Raw genomic sequence first — 24,943 nt, forward strand, 5'->3', positions numbered from 1 at the left:
ACCATGATTCCCACCCGGCAGACACTATGACTGGGTGTACCTCTGGCAAATCTCGAAGTCCTTTGAAGTCTGGGACTGCAAACAGCACAGGTGAAACAAGAATGACACTGCCACCTTTCCATGTTTAGAGTAAATAAATTCTTAACCAGTTTCTCAGTTACACCTTCATCTATACCAATCCACTTATTCTAGGATCTACACTGGCAAATTAAACCAAATGTTTCACAGCATATTTCCAAAACTGTAAGTTTTTTTGCAGTAAAAGAAAAAAAAAAAAAAAAGCCTGGTTCCCACCAAGGTGTGTTATCCGGGAACTGAAAGGCTTTCCTATTAAAGTGGCAGGTACGTGTGGAGGTAGGGCAGGCAGCAACAGAACAGCAACACTGGAGAATGCTTTCTTTGTGGTAAATGCCCTTGAGTATGAGATGTGACCATGAAGCAAAGAGGCTGATTCCATAAAGCAAAAATGGATATTGATCTCATTATTTTATAGCCATACCTTGCAGTATGTTTATAAAATATTTCTTTCACACATTAAAACAGTCTCTACTACAGATGGGCTTAATTTGGGCAAAATCAACGTGAAAAAAGTTATATGTTAATGCAACATTTGTTCTAAAGATTCCAGAAACACACGATTCAAAATTTCAAATTATGATTCCCACAGTAACTGTAACTCTGCTATACAACATACATAATGGAAGAAATGTTATCAACGTACACTATAGTAGAAAACACTCAGTAAGCAGAAACAAGCTGAGTTATTCTTGTTGTGGGAATCATTATTTTCAACTAGTTCAGAATATATAAAAATTGAAACCATAAATGTATGCATTATTTTTTGTATTTAATTATAATTTTTCTTGATCCAATTTAATAAGCTTTGCATCCAAACTACATTTTCCTTTCATAAACTGCAAATGAATGTCTTTTGTAATTTTAAAATCCACATCATTTGGTTTCTTTTTCTCACACAGGCTGCCTTTGCAGGATGGCATCATTATCCCTTGTCCCTCCCTGAAATGTCAGGACATGTCTGCTGGGATCCATTTATCTGTATTCCTTTTCTCCCTGAAGGACACTGTGGGGGAGGAGAAAAAGAATACCAAAGAGACAAGAATCACATTGAGTAGCTTAGAATGGTACATAAGTAAAACAGAAACAGGGACACTGTCACCATTAATTCCCCTTGGTATCTTCCTAAGCAAAAATAAGAACAATAATACCACCATATATTTACAGCTTCCAAAGTGTTTAGTCATAATATTATCTCATCTGAATCGCACCACAACACCGTGAGAAAGGCAAAAAGAACATATCTTTCTGTGCAGCTTTTGTAACTCACGTAGAATACATTTAAGGATGTCTTTTTATGTTATCATTTAAAGTCTGGGCCATTTAATTGCACTTGCAATATTTCCTAAATATACTCACTTATCACATGCAGAAGATTTACTTACTATTGAAGGCAGAATATACTCTATGTAAAAAGATTACAGTTATGAGCTAAACATTTAACATATTTTAAGCTTTTGCTTTAACTATATTCTGAAGATTCAATAATGAAACAGAGAGAGAAATAACTGCCCTTTGAAATTCTGCCTAGGCAAAATTAATCCTGTATATTATATCCAGTATTACTTCTCCCAGTTTGCTTTTAACTAAGAAGGGCACCTTCTGCAGCCTCTGAAGAGGAACCCTTTTTCTTTCCAGCAGTCCTTACCATCAGGGTATGTTTCATTCTATTCAAACCAAATTACTTTGGCTCAAGAACAATCATAATTCCTTTACCACTCTAAATAGGTCTGCCCCACCATGCTGTTCATGACCTTGTGTAAGTGTTTGAAAGGCAAGATGGTCAATCTTTTTGTGTCTCAGAGCTACTGTGATCAGACTATTCAAATGTAAGTTTATTTTCTCTCCTTTTTATGTACACAAAGATCCTCCTCTATATAATAAGTTTTCCTTCTTCATTTATATAGTACCTGAATAAAAAGATCAATGAAAATAAAGATTCAGAGCTGGCAAAAGCTTCAATATCATTTGTTCTAACTGGGGTGATAACACAGTCAGTCCTTTGCCTGTGAAAGTATGTTTTTAAAGGGTAATATTTTAAGCGCAAAAAGGAAAAACAAATCCTAAGGAATATCAATTTTAGGAGGTTTTATTGTGGAGGAAGAATTGTCTTCTTAATGTTACAATTATAAACAAAATTATAAAACAGATTTTTGCAATGAGTAAAGATAAACGTATAAATTCTTGGATAAAACAGATAAAACACATAATGGTATCCCCTGGGACATAAATACTGAACTTTCAGGCTCCCCACACCCACCATCTGCAAAAGTTTGAAAAGAAAAACAATATTTGAGGTTGATCACAAAGCACAATCTCAATACTATTTCCAGGATAAAAAATCAGTGATGGGGATATGAGCTCTTGTGTCTTATCAGAGACCAGAAAGGGGCTTCTGCCCTATGGGATATATCAGTCAGACATGAAGGCAGGGCCAGAAACATAAATTTTCCTAGCAAGTCATCCACTTTATGGGATTCTCCTTAGGGAAAATGTAGATCCAGCACTCACTGGGCAAGGTTTAACTTAAACAGAATGAAATAAAGTCCTTGTTGGCTGTCTCTTTCAGTTTCAGGTGGAAATTGAAAAGGTGATGACCAATTTAGAGGATAAAAAATGCTGACACATGAAAAATAATGGGGTATGTTTCTCTTGAGCAGTTAATATGTGAAATTCCCAAAGTTCTAAAATCTCCCAGATAAATAATGGCAAATAAGTTCTTGAAGACTGTCAACACCATAGATTAAGAAACCAATTTTTCATCTTTGCTTATAATTAAAGCTGCAGGATTCCATGAGTGACAGGCAGTACAATATTAATACCATTAATGAATAAACCAAAAGAAAACATGGGAACAAAATAAGTGGTCCAGCAATAGAAGACTGTCAAATAAATTACTATCCATTCATACAATTGATACTATGTAGTTATTCACAATGTATTCACAATATACAAAGACAGAAAAGGGTGATAATATATTGTAAAATGAAAAGAGAAGTTAAAAAATGGTATATTCTATTAGGTCATCAAATATGAAATGTCCAATTTCGAATCAAAAGTGTATTTTATTACATCTCAAACAAGAAGCAGTACAATTAATCAAAGTATGGGCCTAAACTATGGACACAGTTTTGCCATCTTAACAGTAGGGTTTATGCCAGCAGCAAAGAAGCCTGGAGAGCGAATGGCCGATGAAATCGCAAAAGGCATCTTCCACAACTTGTTGAGAACTGAATATTTTTCCTTGCAAGAAGTGGTTGTCAGTTGGTGCAAGGTCTGGTGAATATGGTGGATGACAGAGAGTTTCTAAGTCCAGCTTCTGTAGTTTGAGCTGTGTTGTTTCTGAGATGTGGTCCAGCGCTGTCTTGCAAGAGAATTGGACTGTCTCTATTGACCAATCTTGGCTGCTTAATTGCAAGCATCCCCATCATTTTGTCTAATTCAGCAGTCCCCAACGTTTTTGGCACAAGGAACTGGTTTCATGGAAGATAATTTTTCCACGGGGTTGTGGGGAGGTGGGAGGAAGGGAGGGTGCAGGGGTGCAGGCCCTCAGGTGATGATATCAGTGAGCAATGGGAGAGGAGCAGCTGTGAATACAGATGAAGCTTTGCTTACACTTGCTTCCCTGACAAACCCCCCCCCCACCACCGCTCACCTCCTGCTGTGCACCACCCCCATCCCTACATTTCCTGGAATTCATGGAAGACAATTTTTCTACTGATGCGGCGGGGGAGGGTGCTGGAACTCTGCAGCCCAGAGGTTGGGGACCACAGCAGTTGGTTGCAGTAGACATCCCTGTAATTGACTGACCAGGTTTCATCAAGCTGTAGTGGATAATACTAGTGCTGGATCATCAAACAGATACCATTAGCTTTTTCTGATGACTATTCGCTTTTGGACTGTGTTTCAGCATTTCATCTTTATCCAACCATTGTGCCAAATGCTTGCGATTGTCAAAAAGAATCCATTTTTTGTCACACGTAACAATACAGTGTAGAAATGGTTCACTTTTATGTCATGACAGCAAAGAAAGGCAAGATGACTTCTCTGCAGATGCTTGTTTAATTCATGCAGAGCTCATTTATCCAGCTTTACCTTGCCAATTTGTTTCAAATGGTCCAATATTGTTGAATAGTAAGGTCAACTCTTGCTGCTAATTCACATGTAGGCTGAGATGGATTTACTTCCACTACAGCTTTCAGCTCCTCATTGTCCACCTTGGTCTCAGGTTGCCGAGGTGGCTCATTTTCAAGATTAAAATCACCAGAATGGAACTTCTCAAACCATAGACATACTGTGCTTTCATTAGCTACATTCTTCCCAAGCACTTCGTTGATATTTTGAGCCGTCTGCACTGCATTGGTTCCACAACGGAACTCATACTCGAAAATAACACAAATTTTTGACTTATCCATGGTTTCTCAAAAATTGCTCTAAAAAATTCTGAAAGACAATCTCAGGCCAAAACGCGCATTTGCAAGACTGAGGATGTACCTTCACAATAAAAATAAAACAAGAAGTGTCAAAGTGAAATGTCAGAGATATCAACTGTCAAACTTAGTACTTAAGGAAATCGGACATTTCATACTTAATAACCTAATATATGATCCCTACTTTGGGGAAAAATATGTGTATAGATAAAAAGATTGGGAGAACATACAGCAAATTATTAATAGAAGTTACCTCTGTTAGTGAGAATTTAATGTCTTCAGAATTTTTTCTTCTCCAAATGAAAAGGAGATAAAAGAAACTGTGATTTCATAAAAGAATCAATCAGTATATTCTGATCTCATTGTACCATTTGTTTTTATGACATACAAAATGAAAACCTGAAATATATTTAGTGCTATTAAGCAATTACATTAATAATTATTTTTAAGTTATAAAATCAATAGTTTGTTCAAATTTAATTTGAACCTCCTTATACTTTTTGCCAATTCACACAGAGCAATGCATGTTTAAAACACATAATAACATAAATTTTTATCCAAGGCTGCAGTTTTCCATGCATTCTTCTTCACACATCAAGTCTAGAAAATGAACTTCATATGCTTGATTCCATAAGTTTTGAAGAAAACCATGATAATGAGTGCCCACAATCCCAGAATAAAGCCCCCAGGAGGATGCCAATCTTTCAGCTTCGGTTTCTGTAAAACAAGGATAACATAGTAAATTTAACAATTAGTAACTAATTCAGCAATGGATAAAGCAAATATGATAGAAAAGAGAAATTTCATTTATTGTGTTTTAAGGGGGAGTAATTTAGCCAAATTAAATGTATTGGGATAGCAACAATGATAAAGACTTCAAACAGGGTAAATACCCCATGGAGTAAACTACTGACTCATAACAAAGATCAGTTTCAGCTCACATCTTGTATCCTCAAAGGGTCCTTCCCTGACTACCCAATCCAAACATATATCCTCACCTAAGTCATTCAGTAGCCTAACAGTCCTTCTCGCTTTGAATTTACATATTCATTAGTCAGTTTCATCTGTCTCTCCTATTAGACTGTAGCTCTATCTTGTTATATTTCTAGCACTGACCTGTCACCGTGCCTGGCAATTAGGAAGCCCTCATAGGCCATACCGAATAAATCAGTGGAAGAACAAATGCTATCAACTCCGTTCATTCAGATATTCAACACACATTTGTTTGGGGGCCAGTGCCTTTGGTCATGTTTCTCCCTTGAGGTAGAATGTTCCTTACCCTATCTGTCGTGCTTGTTCAAAACTCACTTACTCAAATGCCAGCTCTTACAGATTCTCCCAACTGATATATTTTCTTTGAATTCTCATAGTACCTAATCTATAATTCCTTCTACTGTTACTCCTATCTACTATTATAGTTACCTTTTTCATTTATTCCCCTGCGTACTTCCTGGGGTCAAAGTCTATCTGAGTCCATTTTACATTCCCTTTCTCTGTTGCCCACCCCACAACACATAGCCAAGTGTCTTGCATATTTCTTTGTCCAGCAAGGACCAGTATCCCCCACTTAGACACCATTTTAACAGATTGATCTTCCACATTTAGTCATGATTTTAAGAGCTACATTATGGCCCTGTAATTGGAAGTTTGTGACAATGACTTCTTTATGAGTCTACTTGCTGAATTACTGGCCAAAATTGTAAAAATAGTTATGACATGAGAATCATGTTTTAGAGTAGACCAGAGGGAAGAGAAACTATAAGCTAAAATTTGCTTTAGTAATCATGTACAACTTTCATCAATTTAAAATTAACTTGTCAAACTAGAAAGACAGAAAGCCACCTTAATATTTTAATTTAGATAACAATGCTAGAGTTTTTGGAGCTTTTAATCAAATGCTTAATACAAACTGAAATGATAATACTGTTTAAAGTGGTTACGTTCCATCTTCATTGCTATGCCTCTCTCATCCTCTACCACTCCTTCCAGAAAACTCTGCAAAGATTTACCCAAAAATATCAAATCCAATTTTCCTCATGTTACTTTTCACTCAAGAACCTGCAATGGCTTCTGATCATATGAGTGATAATGATGATGACAAAAGTCCTTGTCCTCTAGTATTTTACAAGATGATAAGTTCAATGGTTCTCAAACCATGTCAAATGTCAGAGCTCTTGGAAGTCACTGTGCTTTTTGTACAACACTGTGACAAATCTTTATTTAATTCCAGTAGAAAATCTAGAATAATATAAAGCATAGTTATAGTAAAAATAGGTAATATAAATATCACAAGCATGTGTCAATGAAAAAATAAATGAGTGAACTAAACGCGACTGACTCCTGCTTAGTTTTTGTCCTCTTTATTATCCACTAGTGAAACAATAGGTAATTCACACAAAAGGACTAAAAAAGCTTACGACCAAAAACTATTTTTCTACTACCTGGGTAAGGATTACCATCATTCATTCTTAGTGGAAGCACACCTTTATACATACAACAGCCTGCACATGTTCCATGAGAGCTCAGTTTAAGAGCACTGACCTAGTTAAGGAGATAAGATTCTGATTATCCCTAATTACTGTAGGAGTCTCTGATTTACACGGCATTTGAAAACACACACACTTAGGTTACTACTGTAGAAAAGTTAAATAAATGTTGTCAAAATCTGGCACCATTGTAAACTCTTAACTGAGAAGAACAGGCTATAGACAATTGTTCCATAAACCAAATTCATGAACTATAGTACTAATAAAGTTCAGGAGATGCTTATACCAAGTCATTTAAAAAAAAATGGTGAACATTGCTTAAGATCTATCATTCATCAGAGATTATAGAAGTAATAAATCACATAGTTAATAGTAAATCTTATTTCTGCAGATATAGAAACTCTAGTTACTTTCCAATGAGATGGAATCCCTGAATTTGTAATTTTACCATTGGATCTTAAACTTAGTGTCAGAAACAGTTACCAGAGATGAGGCAACTAAGGAAAAAACAGCATCTTTGGAAGTAACTATCATTTCTCCAAAGATCTGACAATTAGCCCTGGCAGCTATTTTGACCTATTATTCCAAAGGCTGGCTTGGAGAATTCTGGAGGTACTCCTTTCACTCCTTCACCCTCCTTGACAGGCATATGTCCCACATTTAGACCATAGATGGCTAGGAGAGGACCAGAGAGAAATGCAAAGTGCTGGAGCTGTGGTTCTCCAACAGCAAACTTTAGAATTCATAATGGAGGATGATATAGTTTAGACATTTGTCCCCTTCAAATCTCATGTTGAAACTGATCCCTAATGTTGGAGGTGGGGCCTGGTGGGGGGGTGTTTGAGTCATGGGAACAGATCCCTTATGAGTGGCTTGGAGCCCTCTCTGTGGTAATGATTGAGTTCTCCCTATTAGTTCATGGGATAGCTGTTGTTTAAAAGAATGTCACACCTTTCCTCTCTCTCTTGCTCCCTCTCTCACCATTTGACACTCCTGCTCCTCCCTTGTCTTCCACCTTGATTGGAAGCTCCCCAATGCCCTCACCAGAAACAGATGCTGGTGTGATGCTTCTTATACAGGCTCTCTTTATAAATTACCCAGCCTCAAGTATTTTCTTTATAGCAATGCAAACAGACTAACACAGATGACTAAGAAATATATGTAATTACTCCAAAATTATAATGGAATAGTTGTCCAGCATTGGTGGTTCAGTGGTAGAATTCTCACCTGCCAAAATTATAATGGAATAGTGTATTTATTCACATTATAACACTGCACAAGCTAACAGAAGCAGTAAATCTTAGCCTTTCAAAACTGCTGTTTGCAGTTGCTATGTTTTTTATTATATATTCATTGCATCTTTTTGGTTAACAAAAAATGGAAAATGCATTATTAATTAAATGCATTTTGGATTCAGCTTAAGATGGCATCTAAATAGAATCCCCCAGTCCAGCCTCTCCCGCCTTCTCACAACAATCCATACAAAGGCACAGAAAAAGACAACAGCACACCCTACCAAAATTAAGTTAATCTCTGATGAGAAACCTCAGATAGTTTCACCATCTGAAAGTCCTAGAAAACCAGGACTAGAAACAAATGAATGATGGTCCCAGTTTTCTGATTGGTACACACCATGAAAAGGATAGTTCTGCTCTGTGAAACACAATAATTCTGTCAGCTGAGAAAGGGACTTTAGCTTGCTCCCTTTTCCTCATTGCTGTTTAAGAGACACATTGCCTATGTAGTGGAAGGATAGCTTCAAGGCAGCCAGAGTTGTGTAACTCATTCCAACTCCCCAGTGGCACACCACTTTATACATCCATTTAAATACGAGTCCCAGTAAAGAACAGGACAGAGGGGCACTGAAAATGGTTCACTGTATCCTAGAAGTTTCAGTGTCATATAAAAAGCTATGCAAAGAAGGGAAAATAAAGGAAAAACCCTGTTAGTAGTGCATGTTAAAGAAATATGTTTTTTCCATATATTTCACCTTTGTAAAGTGTCCCAAAACCAGGCATAAGTGGCATGGTAGCAGATGATCCTAGTTTAGTTCAGCAAAGCCACATTTATGACTGCCTGCCAGTCACTGGGAACCAAATTACAACCTATTCCTCAGATACATACTTGAGAAGGCATTTAAGCTTGAGTGGATAGTGAAAAGAACCCCACACTCTGTTGGCAAAGACCAACAATGTCCCAAGAAAAAAGAAAAATCACTGTGGGCTCTATGAGGAGAAATACTCTCACACATGAGAAAGAAATTACACCTTGAAGATTCAGAGAAGATATCTCTGAGTAAAATTTAATAAAAAGTCAAAAGATTATTTTAGAAAATTTTTATTTGGCATGGATTTGAATAATGATACATAAGCAACCAAAAATGAAAGAATGCTATAAAAAGAATAAAAAAATATAAAGACAACAGGCTGAGATAAAAAGGGAGCTGGGTGACACAACTGTATAATAGCAAATTAAAATCCACATTGACGAGGAACAGTGTTCTAAACACATCTTTGAGTCCTTCATTCAACCAATTATGTTAGACTGATGGCAAACATGGCCCCAATTCTTCATACTTCCCGGTGTCCATACTCTTTGCAATGTGACTTTATAGCTCTCATCAAGAGGTAGAATCTGTATCCCTACCCCTAGAATCAGCTGGTCTTGTGACTTCTTTTGGGCAACAGAATGCAACACAAGTAACAGTGTCCCAGGTCTGATTATAGCCTCAAGAGGCTTTGCTTGCTTCTGCCACCAACATCAGAAAAAGTCTAAATTTCTGGAGAAAGAAACATTAACTAGAGGAGAACTGAGGTACCATCAGCCAATAACCAGACAGCTCCCAGAGGTAAAACTACCTAAGTAATCCAGTGTTAACCATAGACTGATGAGGAAGCCTAACTGAAAACAGAAGAACTGCCCAGCCAAACTCAACCTAAACTGCCAACCTACAGAATTATGAGCTAAATAAATGATTGATGTTTTAAGTCACTAAGTTCTGCAGTGGCTCATTATGCATCAAAAGTTTTGGAATACATCCACAGAGGTGACAATTTAAAGGAAAAACGCTGATCCTTTATCATCATAAGAAAACAGAAAAAGTTCCCATCTATATACCTGTAGCTTCAGGTCTCTGCAACAATGGCATAAGTGAGAACAGCATGAAGGGCAGCTAAACAATCTCTTGTCCACCATGAACTTTGTTGGGGTAGAGGAGGTCCATCAAGATAATTCCCTCTGACCCTCCTAGAATGAGAAATCTAGCCCTGTTATCTGAGAAGTCTGAGCTAAATTCCACAAAGTAGACTTCCACAGCCACCTGTCTCACTTGAACAGTGTTTACCCCTGGACTCTGATAAGGCCTTCTAAACAAAATACCTGCTCTGCTATCTTCTAGAAGTAAATTCCATGAATGTTCTTTGTCACCCTCTCACTTTAAGAGAGGTGCAGTGCTGCTCACCTCTAGTTCTCCCTTACAGTCTTCCTAGAAAACAGAGACAATCCACCCATCATCATGCCAGAAATTGCTCTCAAGGAAATGAAGTGGGGGAACTTAGAGACTAACTCACCTAGCTTCCTTCTAGCTTTCCTCCTCCTCCCAGCTGAAGTCTAAATCTGAAGTTTGGTTCGTTTCCTTTTAAAGTTACCAATTAGTAGTAATTAGACATTGTCACCTTGCTGTCACCCTGCTGGAGAAATGAACATTGCCCAAGATCTTTATGTACCACATCTATGGTAAATTTGCAAAGCAGTTAATCTAATCCAAGATAATCAAAGATGATTTGTTTTCAACTATGATTTTAGTTTTAATGGAAAGTTGACCATAGGTTTCCCTTAACCATGATTTTAGCTTTCCTGTGGCAAAAATATCTACTATTAACATTATTAGTTAATATTATTCTGGAATTTCTGGCTAATCCAGACATAAGTTTTAGGAACGAAAAGTAAATTTTCATTATTCGTAGATATTATGATTAGATATCAACAAACTCTACAAAATCAACTCTTATAATTATTGAGACTAAAGTGCTCAGATTTCAGGTATATATGTTTTTAAAAATCAATACCCTTCAAATATTTCAGTAAAAATGAGTCAGAAAATAGAAAAAAATTTCATTCACAACAGCAAAAAACATAAAATAACAATGATTACCCATAACATGAGATGTAAAGTAAACAATCTATATTACTTTACAGGGAGAAGTAAACAGTCAAGAATATAAAAAAAGATAATGATAATGCTAAACAATAATGTGGTTCTGATGCAAGATTAGAAAGATGAATAAAACCGAATAAAAAACAGGCAATCAGCTCAGTATCTCAGAATTTAGTACATGATAAAAGAGCCATGACAAATCAATGGGCAAGGAAATATTATTCTTACTGGTGCTCTAACAATGGATTAGTATTTGAAAACAAAATCAGTTTTGTTCCTAACCCAACACTATAACCCAAAATACACTTTACATGGTTTAGAATAAATTTAAAAACAGAAAGAAAAAAAAAAGAGAGAGAAAATGTAAGAGAATCTGCACAGTAAAGGGATTTATATAAGCTTAAAAGCGATGAATGAAAACAAAAAGGTGGAGAGATTTTAAAATGAATTTTTTAAAAGATCTGTATTTCCCAAAGTATATAAATCAAATTAAAAGGCAAATAAATGGGAAAATATAACAGATAAGGGGATAAATGTAGTACAAGGTCTCCCAAAAATCAATAAAATACAAAGATTTATCAATAAATGGGACACAGAAATGAAAAATGTCACAAAATAATTACAAATGGCTAACACTTTAAAAAATTCATTCTTCTGAATCACAAAAACTGTTAACTGTTTCTTCCTCTTTTTAAAATTAAACTAGTAAATGTTAATAAGGATGGTCAACTTCTCGGGAAAGTAATCCACTAACATGTTCAGAGGTCTTTAAATGTTCATCTCATTCCCAGGACCTGTAACACTTCTAGAATCCCTATTAAGAAACTCAGAAATGCTAGCAAAGGTTTTGCACAAAGATTTTCTTCTCAGTGTTATTTATAATAAAGAATGAGAAACAGTCTATATAAACATAACAAGGGAAATATTGTACATCCACATATTAGTCAACAAAAATGTTTTCAAACAATTCTAATGATTTAGAAAGATGCTTATACTATAGTTATAAGAAAATAAAAGATACAAATTGAATATGAAATATGATCTGGGAAATATACTAAAGTCTTAGTAGTATTTCTCTGGAGGAAGCAGGATTATAGTGGTTTTAAATCTCTTCTCTATACTTATCTATACTTTTGAAAATGTATTCTACAATGCGTATTATTACTTTAGTTATTTTGGGGAGGAAGGGGAGTACACAGGAAAAAACTTGTATTGAAAAAGTCAACCTAGGCCGGGCGCGGTGGCTCACGCCTGTAATCCTAGCACTCTGGGAGGCCGAGGTGGGCGGATCGTTTGAGCTCAGGAGTTCGAGACCAGCCTGAGCAAGAGCGAGACCCCATCTCTACTAAAAATAGAAAGAAATTATATGGACAGCTAAAAATATATATAGAAAAAATTAGCCGGGCAAGGTGGTGCATGCCTGTAGTCCCAGCTACTCGGGAGGCTGAGACAGGAGGATCACTTGAGCTCAGGAGTTTGAGGTTGCTGTGAGCTAGGCTGACGCCATGGCACTCACTCTAGCCTGGGCAACAGAGTGAGACTCTGTCTCAAAAAAAAAAAAAAGAAAGAAAGAAAGAAAAGAAAAAGTCAACCTAGAAGAATCTTCATATATTCTTTTCCAAATCAGGAGAAGCACTGCAATAATACTGCTTAGTACTTGATATCCTTTTAAGAAAAAGTAATATGAATAGCATGACAGCAACATAATATAATAAAGTGCTTTTTCAGTATGTGTTTAATGATATTGCTGCCATATAACAACACTGCTATTTTTAAAATAACTATACATAACATTTTAGACAGTCTATAATAATTTTATGTACAATCAAGATCTAGTGACAGATTTGGTATAATTATTACATTTTGTAGTAGAGCTGCATTTGAGGTAAGTTCATACTAAAGCACATCTTGTAATTTCATTTATGTCCATTAGAGCTTCTTTAAAAAATGACTGATTTTATGTAGTTAAGGTATTCTACTGACTGCTATTAAATACACTCCTCTTTTTTCTTAAACTTTCACAATAACAGTTATAATACAGAGGCAAAAGCATACATAAAACACTGCAATGTGTTATGAACAAACACTTAAAAGCTTAAGGGCTACGCTGTTATTGAAATGTCTAGTATTTAAAATTAAAAAGATAGGTAGCTAAGCAACGTCGCACTTCCAGTTGTGAACAGCATTCAGTTTCCCCCTTCGTGTTGCTAGGAGAATATTACCACATCACTTCAAAATAGTTAACAGAGCACAGATCTAAGTATTAAAATTATGTAAAAAGAGGAAACTGAGCATTTTCAAAATTGCACATATTTATTGGGAAGCAAATGGAAAATTTCCAAGGTTTCAATGAGATTCTTTTCTTAATGTATAATGAGCATATCAGTTCAGTTAAACTATATTTTAAGAAAATAAAAAAGTAAAAATAATCTACCAAGGTTACAGTAATAATTACTTTAGAAAATAGCTGTTTTCAACTATTTAATTGCTTATTAGTATTTCCAATCTATCTAAATCCTTTACATACAGTATAATTTGCATTCTACAAATTATATTACCATATAAGTCAAACTGTGGTAGGCAGAATTCTAAGATAGCCCCTAAGACTCCCTCTCCATGGTGTATATCCCCTATATAATATCTATCCCTTGAGTGTGGACAAGACCTGTGAATATGATAGGATATCACTCCCGTGATTAGGCTGCATCATATGGCACAGATGAAGGGATTCTGAGGATATAATTAAGGTCCCTAATCAGTTGACTTTCAGTGAATCAAAACGGAGATTATGGGGGAGAAAGTAGGGGGTACTGAGGTAGGAAGGAAGGTGTTAAACTAATCAGGTAAGCCCTTTAAAAGAAGGTCTAGATATGAGAGACAGAAGTCAGACAGGTAAATATATTAGAAGCAGTAAAGATGCTCTCTTGTTGGTCTTAAAGGATCAAACAGCCATGTTGGGGAGCGGACCACGAAAAGAGAATGGCAGACAGTCCCTAAAAGTTGAGGGCCTGAGTCCTATAATGACAAAGAACTGAATTCTGTGAATTAGTAAGCTTGGAAGAAAACCCTGAGCCTCAGATGAGACTGCAGTCCTGGTTGACACCTTTATTAAAGCCTTATGAGACCCTGAGCAGATGACCCAGCTAAGCCATGCCTGGAATTCTGACACATGGAAAGTGTGAGATAATAATGGTTTTAAATCACAAAGTTTGTTTGTTATATAGCAATAGAAAACTAATTCACAAACTTGACAAGCTTGGATAAATAAACAATACATTAACAAGACATAAAACTATTTATTACATCTGATACTTGTTCCTTGGGTGGAATAACCCCTGAAGTTATGATATTAACTTTATGCTTAAAAAAACAGAAATAAAGAGAATGAAATATTCTAGTATAATTCTTCCTACTCTTTCATACCTATTTATTCTCTAAGAGCTAGCTCAAATGTCACCTCCAGGTGAAGTCTGTTCTCATAACCTAGTAAGAAATAATTTCTTCTTCTCTGGGCACCAGTGATACTTGGTTTATACCTCATATACTGATTATGAGTGTGATTCCACTACATTTTGATCTGTTTGTGATACCTATTGCTGAACCTGATCAAGGTCTCACAAGTTTTGAATACAATATGGTAATCAATTGTCTTAGTTGTATATTATTTTCCTTTCCAAAAAATAAATATAAAACATTTAAATATAAATATCATATATTAAATGCTAATTTATTAGTTTATATTTGGTTTTATGACTTAAGGAAAAAGTAAGAATTGTAGTTATTGTCATAATCTATTTTAGGAATTCACAGTGAGAAATCATTAAGTTTAAAAATGCATAAACAATTTGAAGTTTGAAATAAATAAATCTATTATTTAGCTCTTAACTACAAAAATAACCCATAGATCCCTCAAATAAATAACGAAGTTTCATTTAGCAATAGAGTCTATCTGCATCTGTTCAGTTCTGCTTCCATCTATGAAAAAGTAAATGCTACAGGAATTATCTGCTCATCCTGAACAATTAGAAAATCAAACAAACAGTAAGGAACAATGGGTTTCAGACACTGGACAATTTACACCAGTTTTCTGATCCCTGAGAGAATTCAAACAAGAAAGATGAGACCTTTAATTGCCCCAAGCTTATTTCCTGGAGCCAGTTTCTAAGCTGCAGCATAAGGAGGGAGATTCAAACAGGGCCTGGCAGTCTTGCTGAGATGAAGAGACACAAATTAGAATTCAGGAAGGTTTAGATGGTTAGAATTTGCAGAGTAGACTACTGGAGAAGAGGGAGCTGCACAAAAAAACCATAAAGGAGCTCCAGAGATCTGCAGAGAGGTCTCCTTGAATTTTCGGCAGAGTTCTAATATGTGCATGCATGACAAGAAACTAACTACAGCTGATAGAGGAAAAAAACCAAAACCAAACATAAAAAGGCCAAACAATCCCCAATGCTCATTCAGGGATGGGGATAGTTCATGTTCACACTTACAGAAGTGGACAGAGCTTGTACTATATACACAGTATTAGGTCACAGCTTATAGTGAAGCTAAATCAGAATAAATCAGAGATAGTGGCGCTATTTCAAAAAAAGAAAAAAAAAAAGACTACTCTGGATCTGCCTAAAACAACTTAAAATAATCCTTAAATAGCTCAAACTGACCCTGAAACAAAATTTATCACTCACTGTAAAAATAAAATAAAAATCCAAAATCTAGCAGCTAACAATAATAAAAATAAAAATACCTAGCATCTAATAAAAAAAAAAAAAAACCCAAGGCATGCAAACAAGGAAAAAAAATATGACACATAGCCAGGAGAAAAAGCTATTAATAGAAACAGACCCATAAATGAAAGAGATGACAGATTTAGTATACAGAGATAGAAAAGCAGATATTTTAAATTGAATGTAAAAAAAAAAAAGAACATATCAGGAGAGATTATAGAATATATAAGTAAGACTCATATAAGATCTCTAGAAATAAATAAATATATGAAATGAAAAATACATTGAATGCAATTAGCAACAGATGAGACACTACAAAAGAAATATCAGAGAACTAATTAAATACCAATAGAATTTACTCAAAATGAAGCACAGGCAAAAAAAAGGGAGGGGGCAGGGAAAGAATAAACAGAGCCTAAGTGAGCTATGGCACCACATCAAGCAGGATAACATTTGTGCAATTGGAGTCCCAAGTGATGAGGGAGAAAAATATCTAAAACAAATAACAGCTAAATTTTTTCCAAATTTCATGACAACTCTAAACCACCATATCCACAAAGCTCAACACCAAGCAGAAGAAACACAGAGAAAACCATACAAAGGGACACTATAATCAAAACACTGACAAACAATGATAAAGAGTATCTTAAAAGCAGTCACAGAAAAAGAGATTTGTTCTTACAGAGCAGAGTTCAGTAAACTACAAGACATGTACTGGCCACCTGATTTTATAAATAAAGTTTCAATGGAACACAGTCATGCTCATTCATTTACATATTGTCTATTGCTGCTTTCATACTACTGCCAAAAGTTGAGTAACTGCAACAAAGACCATGTGGTCCACAGCCTACAGTATTTACTATTTTCCCCTTAAAGAAAAAGTTTATAGACCCCTGCTACAGAGGAACAAAAGTAAGAATGATTGAAGATGGGCTGGTCAGAAACCATGAAGGCCAGAAGACAATGGAAAGGCATTTTTAAAGTACTGAAAGAAAAACAACTATTAATCTTGAATTCTACGGAATATGTACCAAGTGAAAATCCAAAAGGTATATTAAAACTAGTGCAACCCCTGTGGAAAGCATTATGGAGATACCTTAAACAGATTCAAGTAGACCTACCATTTGATCCAGCAATCCCATTATTGGGCATCTACCCAAAGGAACAAAAGTCATTCTATGACAAAGACACCTGTACCCGAATGTTTATAGCAGCACAATTCACAATCGCAAAGATGTGGAAACAACCCAAATGCCCATCAATTCATGAATGGATTAGTAAATTGTGGTATATGTATACCATGGAGTATTACTCAGCTATAAGAAATAACGGTGATAACGACATCTCTTTGGTTCTCCTGGAGAGAGTTGGAACCCATTATATTAAGTGAAGTATCCCAAGAATGGAAAAACAAGCATCACATGTACTCACCAGTAAATTGGTTTCCCTGATCATCACCTAAATGCACATTTGGGAATGATACCAATCGGATATCAGACTGAGGTGGGGGGTGGGGGGAGGGGATGGGTGTATGCCTACATGATGAGTGTGTTGTGCACCGTCTGGGGAATGGTCACTCTTGAAGGTGCTGACCTGGGGAGATGGCAGGTGGGGTGACGGGTTGGGGGTATAACTACATGATGAGTGCAACGCGCACTGTCTGGGGAATGGGCACGCTTGGAGCTCTGACTCGGGGGGATGGGTGGTACATGGGCAACGTATGTAACCTGAACTTTTGTACCCCCATAATAAGCTGAAAAAAAAAAAACTACATCTGTCTTATGGGGTATCAAAAGAAAAATCACCAATATACCAATAACGAATAATGCTTGTTTCCAATTGTCCAACTATTCCTAAATGGGTAAATAATTTTTAAAAAATTTTTAATTACCATAATGGGCTTTTGTTACTTTGCTGTTTACACAAAAGGTGAATTCCAACTCCTTGTTTTTAGAGAGAATTTCTATAACTTCTTTTAAGTGGGGCTCCCAAGAGAATAATCACATGTTTTCAAGTGTTAAAGTCTGAGGACTGGCATCTTCTCTTTTGAGATATATGTCTGAAAAACAAATCATTAAGCCTCCCACTGTGTTTAAATGAAATCCTTCTTAGGAGAAAAAAGTTAATTTCAGTCAAATTCATTTTTTGGAACACTATTTGCTTGTATCAAAGATCATAAACTAAATTCTTTTAAATTCTTTTACTAAATTATGTAAAGTTTGACAAAGTATTTTTAACAGAAGTAGTCACTTTTCAACATGATTATCAACGTAAAAATGTTGAACATAATTGTACAAAAAACCAAATCTTATAATTATTTTTCCCATACTCTACTTATAATGATCTTTCCCATGGGTAAAGGTCTCTATGTGGTTTAGTCAATGACAATGCTCTGAAACAGATCTTTTCTACTTCTATACTAGATGAAGATAGCAGATTAAGGTTTATAGTCTATAACAATTATTATTTTACTTTATTTTTGGCCAAAACAGCCAACTAAGATGTGAAAGTAGTAAAATAAGAAGTATAACAGCTCTAAAAATTAATTGTTCAAATGTCAATTAAATCTACCACTTTATCACAGGCTTTAACAATTTTAGTTATACTAGACAGAGCTATTTAGCAGGAGGAAAATTTTAATTAGTGCTTAACTTATCCATTTATGATTATTACATCTCTCTAGCAATGTTACAGACTGAATAACACTACCTAAAAGTATACATGTTTAATTATTTCACAAGATTAAAATGTCTATTGGCACATTTAAAACTAGAAACCTCTTAATTAATCAAAATTAGGTAACATGGATACTATTCTGTTTTCACAAGGTACTAACCTTGGCTACAGAACTGGTAAATAAAAAGGACAAACAAAATCAAACAATTAAATACATTAGGCAGTGATAAACACATCTGAATGTAGATTAAAGTAAAATAAATAATCTTTAAAAGAAAAATCTGTGCTTGTCTAAAAATGATGAGAAATTATAATCTGAGAAAATTAAAACAATAATACACAAATTACACACTAAACATGATTGGTGCAATGAAATGAAAGTTAATTCTCAATGTTAAAAATGTGTAACTAAAGATATTGATTCCTTTAAAGTAAAGAATAACTTTTCAGACATGTGTATACCAGTTTCACAGTGAATAGTAAGTTTTAAAGTGAATGATAATTTCAACTCTTATTGGGAAGCACATTAAGGTGATTTCAGGTCAATTTAGATGACAGATTAAAAAACTCCTGGTCACACTATTTCGATCAAGTTGTAAGTTAGCATCTAACTATATTGTCAAGTATATAGCATGCAGCTGAAGGGAACTATGTTTTAATATGTCTCTGTCTAGATGGTCAATTTCTGCATCTATATAAGAAGAGATCCCCTGGGGCTTTATTTTCTTCTTTGTCCACTGGTATTTCTAGTACTGTTTTTGGTGGAACCCTGGGTTTGACTGATGACAAGTTTATTAAGATGGGCATATGAAAATGACAGTCATTTGATAAAAGTAACAGTATTTTCCTTAATTCCTTTTCTTTTTTTTCAAACTAATATGTTAATTTACCTTATTTCACTGTAAATTAAACCCTTCCCACTAGAAGCACAGGTTGCACTGAGCATGAGTGGTATGATTCTGTTTTCTTCACTGTATAACGTACTTTTCCTTCCCTGTACAGTTTCTGTACCTTAAAAGTAGGTGCAAATATGTAGCTAGTGAACTAACCAAGGAGCATCCCTTTTCCATTTCTTGAAGCTGGGAAAGGGTCCACCTCCTCACTTCCAGTACTGTTTACTTGAACCCCTAGAAAGTCATTTATTAAAAACCAATAATCCTCTACCAAAGCACATTTATGCCCCTAATATTATGGTCTATACTTCACCCTTAAAACAAATGCAGTCAGAAAACCTAAGAACACATCAGAATGGAATACAGAAAAGGAAAACATTCTTCATATTTGGCATATTTATGAAATTACAATGAATTTTAAAAGATCAAAACTCAATTTAGAATTCCCATATGACTCAATCATAGTATCTAATAAAATGAAAATCTATTATAAAGTATATGTTAACAAGTCTTTACTATTTATAAAAAATATTTTAAAAAAGAAAAAATCTCTAATATATTCTTTGTGAAGAAGCACCAAAAACTTTTCTGAAAGCCTTTTGTGCTAGTAACTGTGATGAAGAAGCTGTAACCCAAAGGGAGTAAAGTTAATTACTACCAAGTATCTTAATATTCAAAGCAATACAAAGGGCCAAATGTCTAATATTCATTAGGGATGTCTGCTTTCTAAATGTGTTGAACTCTAAATTACTTTGACTTGTGAAAGAAATGTGTATTTGTCTAGTTGTTTTTAATTACTGACTGCTTTAGCTGTGTATAGCTAATTCTCAAGTATTCCAGGTCCACTTATAAGTTAATGATCATTAAGGCTCTTTGACACTCATTTTTCCTTACAACTTTGGACATTCCACTATTTATTAGGCTGCTCACAGTAGTGAGGAACCAGATAAAAAATTAGTATAGGCAATCTTCAACCAGTGAGTGAGCTATATTCTAAACATTCTCTTTAGCATCAGTTGTATAGAAATAAAAAATAATGTCCTTAAAGATCATGTTATAAATAGAGGCTAGATTATCTGGATTGTTCACAAAAGCTTATTGAATCCTTAAGGTTGCTGAACTATCTGAACTAAATATGGAACACTGCAGAATAGGTAACCACATAGCAAAAACTTTTCTCTCTTTTCAAGTGAGTCATATGTAGGTAAAATTTTAAGTAACCAAAACAAATTTAAAGCACCCCCCCATCACTTTTTGTAATCATATCCCTTCAGATCTCTACTTTCTCAAATCCTCACTGGGGAGCCAAGTACAATTGGGGTGGAGAAGGAAATCAGAAACAAAATTTTGAAGAGGATGAGTCTCTTTAAGCCAGTTTATAAAGAGATGGATACTCATCTGCTGAAGAATACTGAACTAAGTCTGTGGATATTTATTCTTCCAAAATATGGTTTCAATTAACCAAAACATACATTACACCTGTTGACACCTCATTCATAAAATTTTCTGGGAACAAAATTCTTTGTAAGAAATTTTAAATGTTTGTAAGGAGAATGAATGGCACAGTAGTTAAGAGGATGGACTTTGGAGTCAAACAGACCTAGAATCAAATTCTGGCTTTACCATTTATGAGATGGAAGACCACAGGCAAATTATTTAAACAATTCTGAACTTCAGTTTATTCACGTGCTAAGTGGAAATGATAACTTTTTCAATGGTACTAGTTATTTTCTGATGATGATTATGATCAATTGTGAAATATGATGTTTTGTACCTGTTCACAGTTGCACAACAAAAATGGAAAAGAGCAGATGCCTCCTCATCAACATCAACTACTACTCTCGTTTTTAAAATCTTTATAAATTGGGTGAAAACAAGTATCTGTTTTTGGTTTGGAATATCTATGACTGGTGACGCTCACACTTTTCATTTTTATCATAAAAATTTAATATATCAGAAAGTCATATAATGATAAATTCATAGATGGGCCAAAAATTTTCAAACTTACATAAAGATGAAAAATCATTATTGAGATATTGATCATTATTCTCAAACAGCTTTCCACTTTCATTTATTCCTTGAGAAGTGATATTCTTAGAAGTGATTGTCGTAAGAATAGGAAAGCTGAAGTTAATTTATATTAATTTAAAAACATAACCCAGTTGATGTAGAAGATTAGCACATGACTTTCAAGAAGTTTAATTTTCATTACTTGCCTTATACTTGGAATAAAAATAAATGAACAATATATTACTTTTCACTAGACATCAGTTTTAAAGTTGCTATGGTCAGGGAAAGCTCTATAAGATTTTGAAGTAACCTAAGTCAGTCTCTAGGCAGAGAGTGATATGGATTCAGTACCCTTTTGATGAGTTTCCAGATATCAATAATTCAATAGGCACATTTTTTTAAAAAGGTGTCAGAGATTTTCTACTCGATAGAGATTTCAGTCAATCTTTAGTAAAGTTTAGCTATATTGGGGTAAGCATTATTGTAATTTTAAAAAAAAACCATTAAAATGCCAAAATAGCTATAGTAGAACAAAATGAAGAGTAACAATAAACAAGGACGGAGAACTAAAAAATTACCCCAATATATGTCTATAATAACAGGAGCTAGAATTGCAGAGCCCAAGACAACTTTTCAGAATGTAGAAAAATGAGAAGAGATTCTCCATTACGCATATTTTGAAATGTCACAATTGTAATAGTAAGAAGGCTAAATTATACAAATAACAGGTTCGATGGAGAGACACTGCAAATCACCAGCTGCAATGGTCCTCATCCTGATGTGGTACTGTCTTCTACAGGAGAGGGGGAGATACCAAACATCCTGCGATGCACTGCCCGGTACTGCACAATAATAAAACTAGAATTGTCCCACCCAATACCAAGAATGCCCCCAAAGAGAGACAATGAACACACCAGGATACTATATAAACTGGCTATACTGCAAAAAAATTACATCTAGGACTAAAAAGGAATAACAAAGAACAGATGAAACAAGACTTTGCAGGATAATCTTCTATGTTTTAAGTGAAGGCCTAGCAGTAGACGCTAGTATTTCTCTCCAGGAAACTAAATCTGTAATGGATACATAGCTCTAGACTTTGTGCAGCTTGTATGAATAAAAGAGAATAATAAGGTTATACTCTACCACGGTCATGTACAGTGTGCAGAGATGCATTAATAAATAGAAATCTTGCAACCTACTAATCTTATCAAAATATTAAAGGATTTGTAAGAGGCCGTGTAGCTGAAATAGTGGATCTAGAGAAAGCCTGGAATATGGATAAGAACCCAGGTGGGCGAGGGGAGTAGATAATATGTCTTAGCCAAGGCAAAGTATTTATTGGTATGTAACAGTTGAGTAAGTTGAAGTTTTTAAAGCATATGTGGGTTTGTGACTTTGTTTACATAGACCCTTTGCTTTAGTGGAGGGACCTGAATTAATGAAGATAAAATTGTCTCATGATGTTGAGTCCCAGAATTAAATCTGTCACACATCTTAAACCCTAGGTAAGCATCTACCAAAAGGTCTGTAATCCAGTTGTTTAAATCATGCGTGCATGTGTGTGTACGCTTGCTTATTTTAGGAACAGGCTCAGATTATAAAGATAAATTTACTTTCATAAATAGAAAATAATCATCAGAACCAAGAACAGAGAGACCGCTGAGAGGTTTAAATTAAGTACTTTGTATTTACTGAGTTCATACCATGCCTTGTTGCTTTCATAGCATAATGTAGTCACCATATTTATGTTGCAAATTTTTGTTAAATAGTCAATTGTTTCACTATGTCACTATGTAACTATTCTTTGAGTTGAGCCACAAAATATACTCTGATAATATATCTTTTCTTGTACAACTTTTGTTCCTGAAATTAAGTTACTTCTTTATCCTGTTGACTTAATTTTCTATGTGGCTATAACTAAATCTATGTTAAGTTTAAAATTTCTCTTTGCATGGTCAAACACATCAAATAATTTACCATCATTCCACTCATCACAGACATCTATCTTGAAGCTCTCCATTGTCCTGCTCCAATCTGTACTCCTTATCCTTTAAACTTCTACACAGCTGTCACTCCAAAACTCACTTCACCATCAACCTGGAAATTTCACTAGCATCTTACCTTGATGGAACAATCTCTGGTGTCCTGGGAAATCTTTTCAGGTTTTTTGGTTTACTCTTTCATTTAATGAATCATATCTCAAGTAACTTATTGAGAAAGGATGAATAGGGAAAAGATAGCTACTGAGACTTGGAATGTCTTTCCTACATCATGATACTTAAAGGATAATTTGGCAGTGAATAGAACCTTAAATTGGAAATTATTTTCTCACATCGTTTTGAAGACATCATTCCACTGCTTTCTTGTTTGAAGTGTTGCTATGGAGAAGTCTGATGACATTCCAATTCTTATTCTTTTGGTTGTGGGCTTTGGTTTTTTTGTTTTTATTCTTGAAGTTTTTAGAATTTTCTATTTTTTACTTTTCTAAAAATTTCAAAATTATATTCCTTGGTATGTGGTATATTTGTTACTCATTGTTAATGAACCACTGATTTCTGGAAAAGTTTTCTTGTTTTATTTCTTTAGTATATTCTTCCCTCCATTTTCTCTGTCCTTGTTTTCTAGTACTTTTATTAGTCAGATGTTGGACCTCATCAGTTATTGTCTAAAACTGTGAAGTGTCTGAAATTTTACCCTATTTCCAAGCTCACAAGCTGGCCTAGCACAGTTTCATGGATACTAGCAGAAGACATGAGACTCTTGGGTCAAAGACAAAGAACTTTATTACTCAAGGTAACATGAGCTTCATATTTGTGCCAATTCCCCTTGCATCCCAAGTCCCATGGCGGCAATGCAGTGGTGGGCCCAGATAGATGCTATATACACAGTAGGTTTAAATACCAGACAAGGAATCCCAAGATTAGAAAATCCCAAACCTTTTTATAAGAGGCTGCAACAAACCTGTCCAACTTTTCTCTGGAGAGAGAGATTATCTTCATTATACTGGAGCACCCAAATCTACCCTTTACCCCAGACAGAGTCACTATCTCTATCTTTCAAGTCTGTTCACTATAAAACACCTTTGACAAGATAATCCAGAATAAAAGGCTCTTAGTGCCTCTGCTCACAAGACGTAAAGAAATGTGACAAACTCATGAAGAATTAGTTACCAACAATTACTCCTCTAATTTTCTTAACCTTTTTCCTCCAATTTCCCTTCTGTTTGTCTTTCTGTTCTATTTTGTTGAGGAGGAATTTCCTCAATTTTGCCTTCAAACCCTTCTTCTATTGAAATTGTTATTCCTACTCATTTTTTTTAATTTCCAAGAGTTTTTGTTTGTGTTCTGAATATTCCTTGTTGTAAATATCCTGTTTCATAAATAAAATACCTTCTCATTTCTTTCTGAGGTTATTATTATTGTTGTTACTGTCGTTGTTTTTGTTTTATGTTCCTACCATTGTCTATGTTTGCTAAGGCCCCTTTTTCCAT

The 24,943-nt window shown here is 34.9% G+C and overlaps 1 protein-coding gene across 1 annotated transcript in view; it reads right to left on the reverse strand.

Moving 5' to 3' along the window:
• Nucleotides 1-2,444: 2,444 nt before the first annotated feature.
• PIGK (phosphatidylinositol glycan anchor biosynthesis class K) overlaps nt 2,445-24,943 on the reverse strand; it is a 109,632-nt gene continuing 87,133 nt past the window's right edge. The window contains exon 11 of the mRNA XM_069478101.1: nt 2,445-5,222. Coding sequence (XP_069334202.1) covers nt 5,106-5,222 — 117 coding nt within the window. The 3' untranslated portion in view covers nt 2,445-5,105. The remainder of the gene's footprint in view (nt 5,223-24,943) is intronic.

Source organism: Eulemur rufifrons, chromosome 8 (assembly GCF_041146395.1).
Source record: "Eulemur rufifrons isolate Redbay chromosome 8, OSU_ERuf_1, whole genome shotgun sequence".
NCBI lineage: Eukaryota > Metazoa > Chordata > Mammalia > Primates > Lemuridae > Eulemur > Eulemur rufifrons.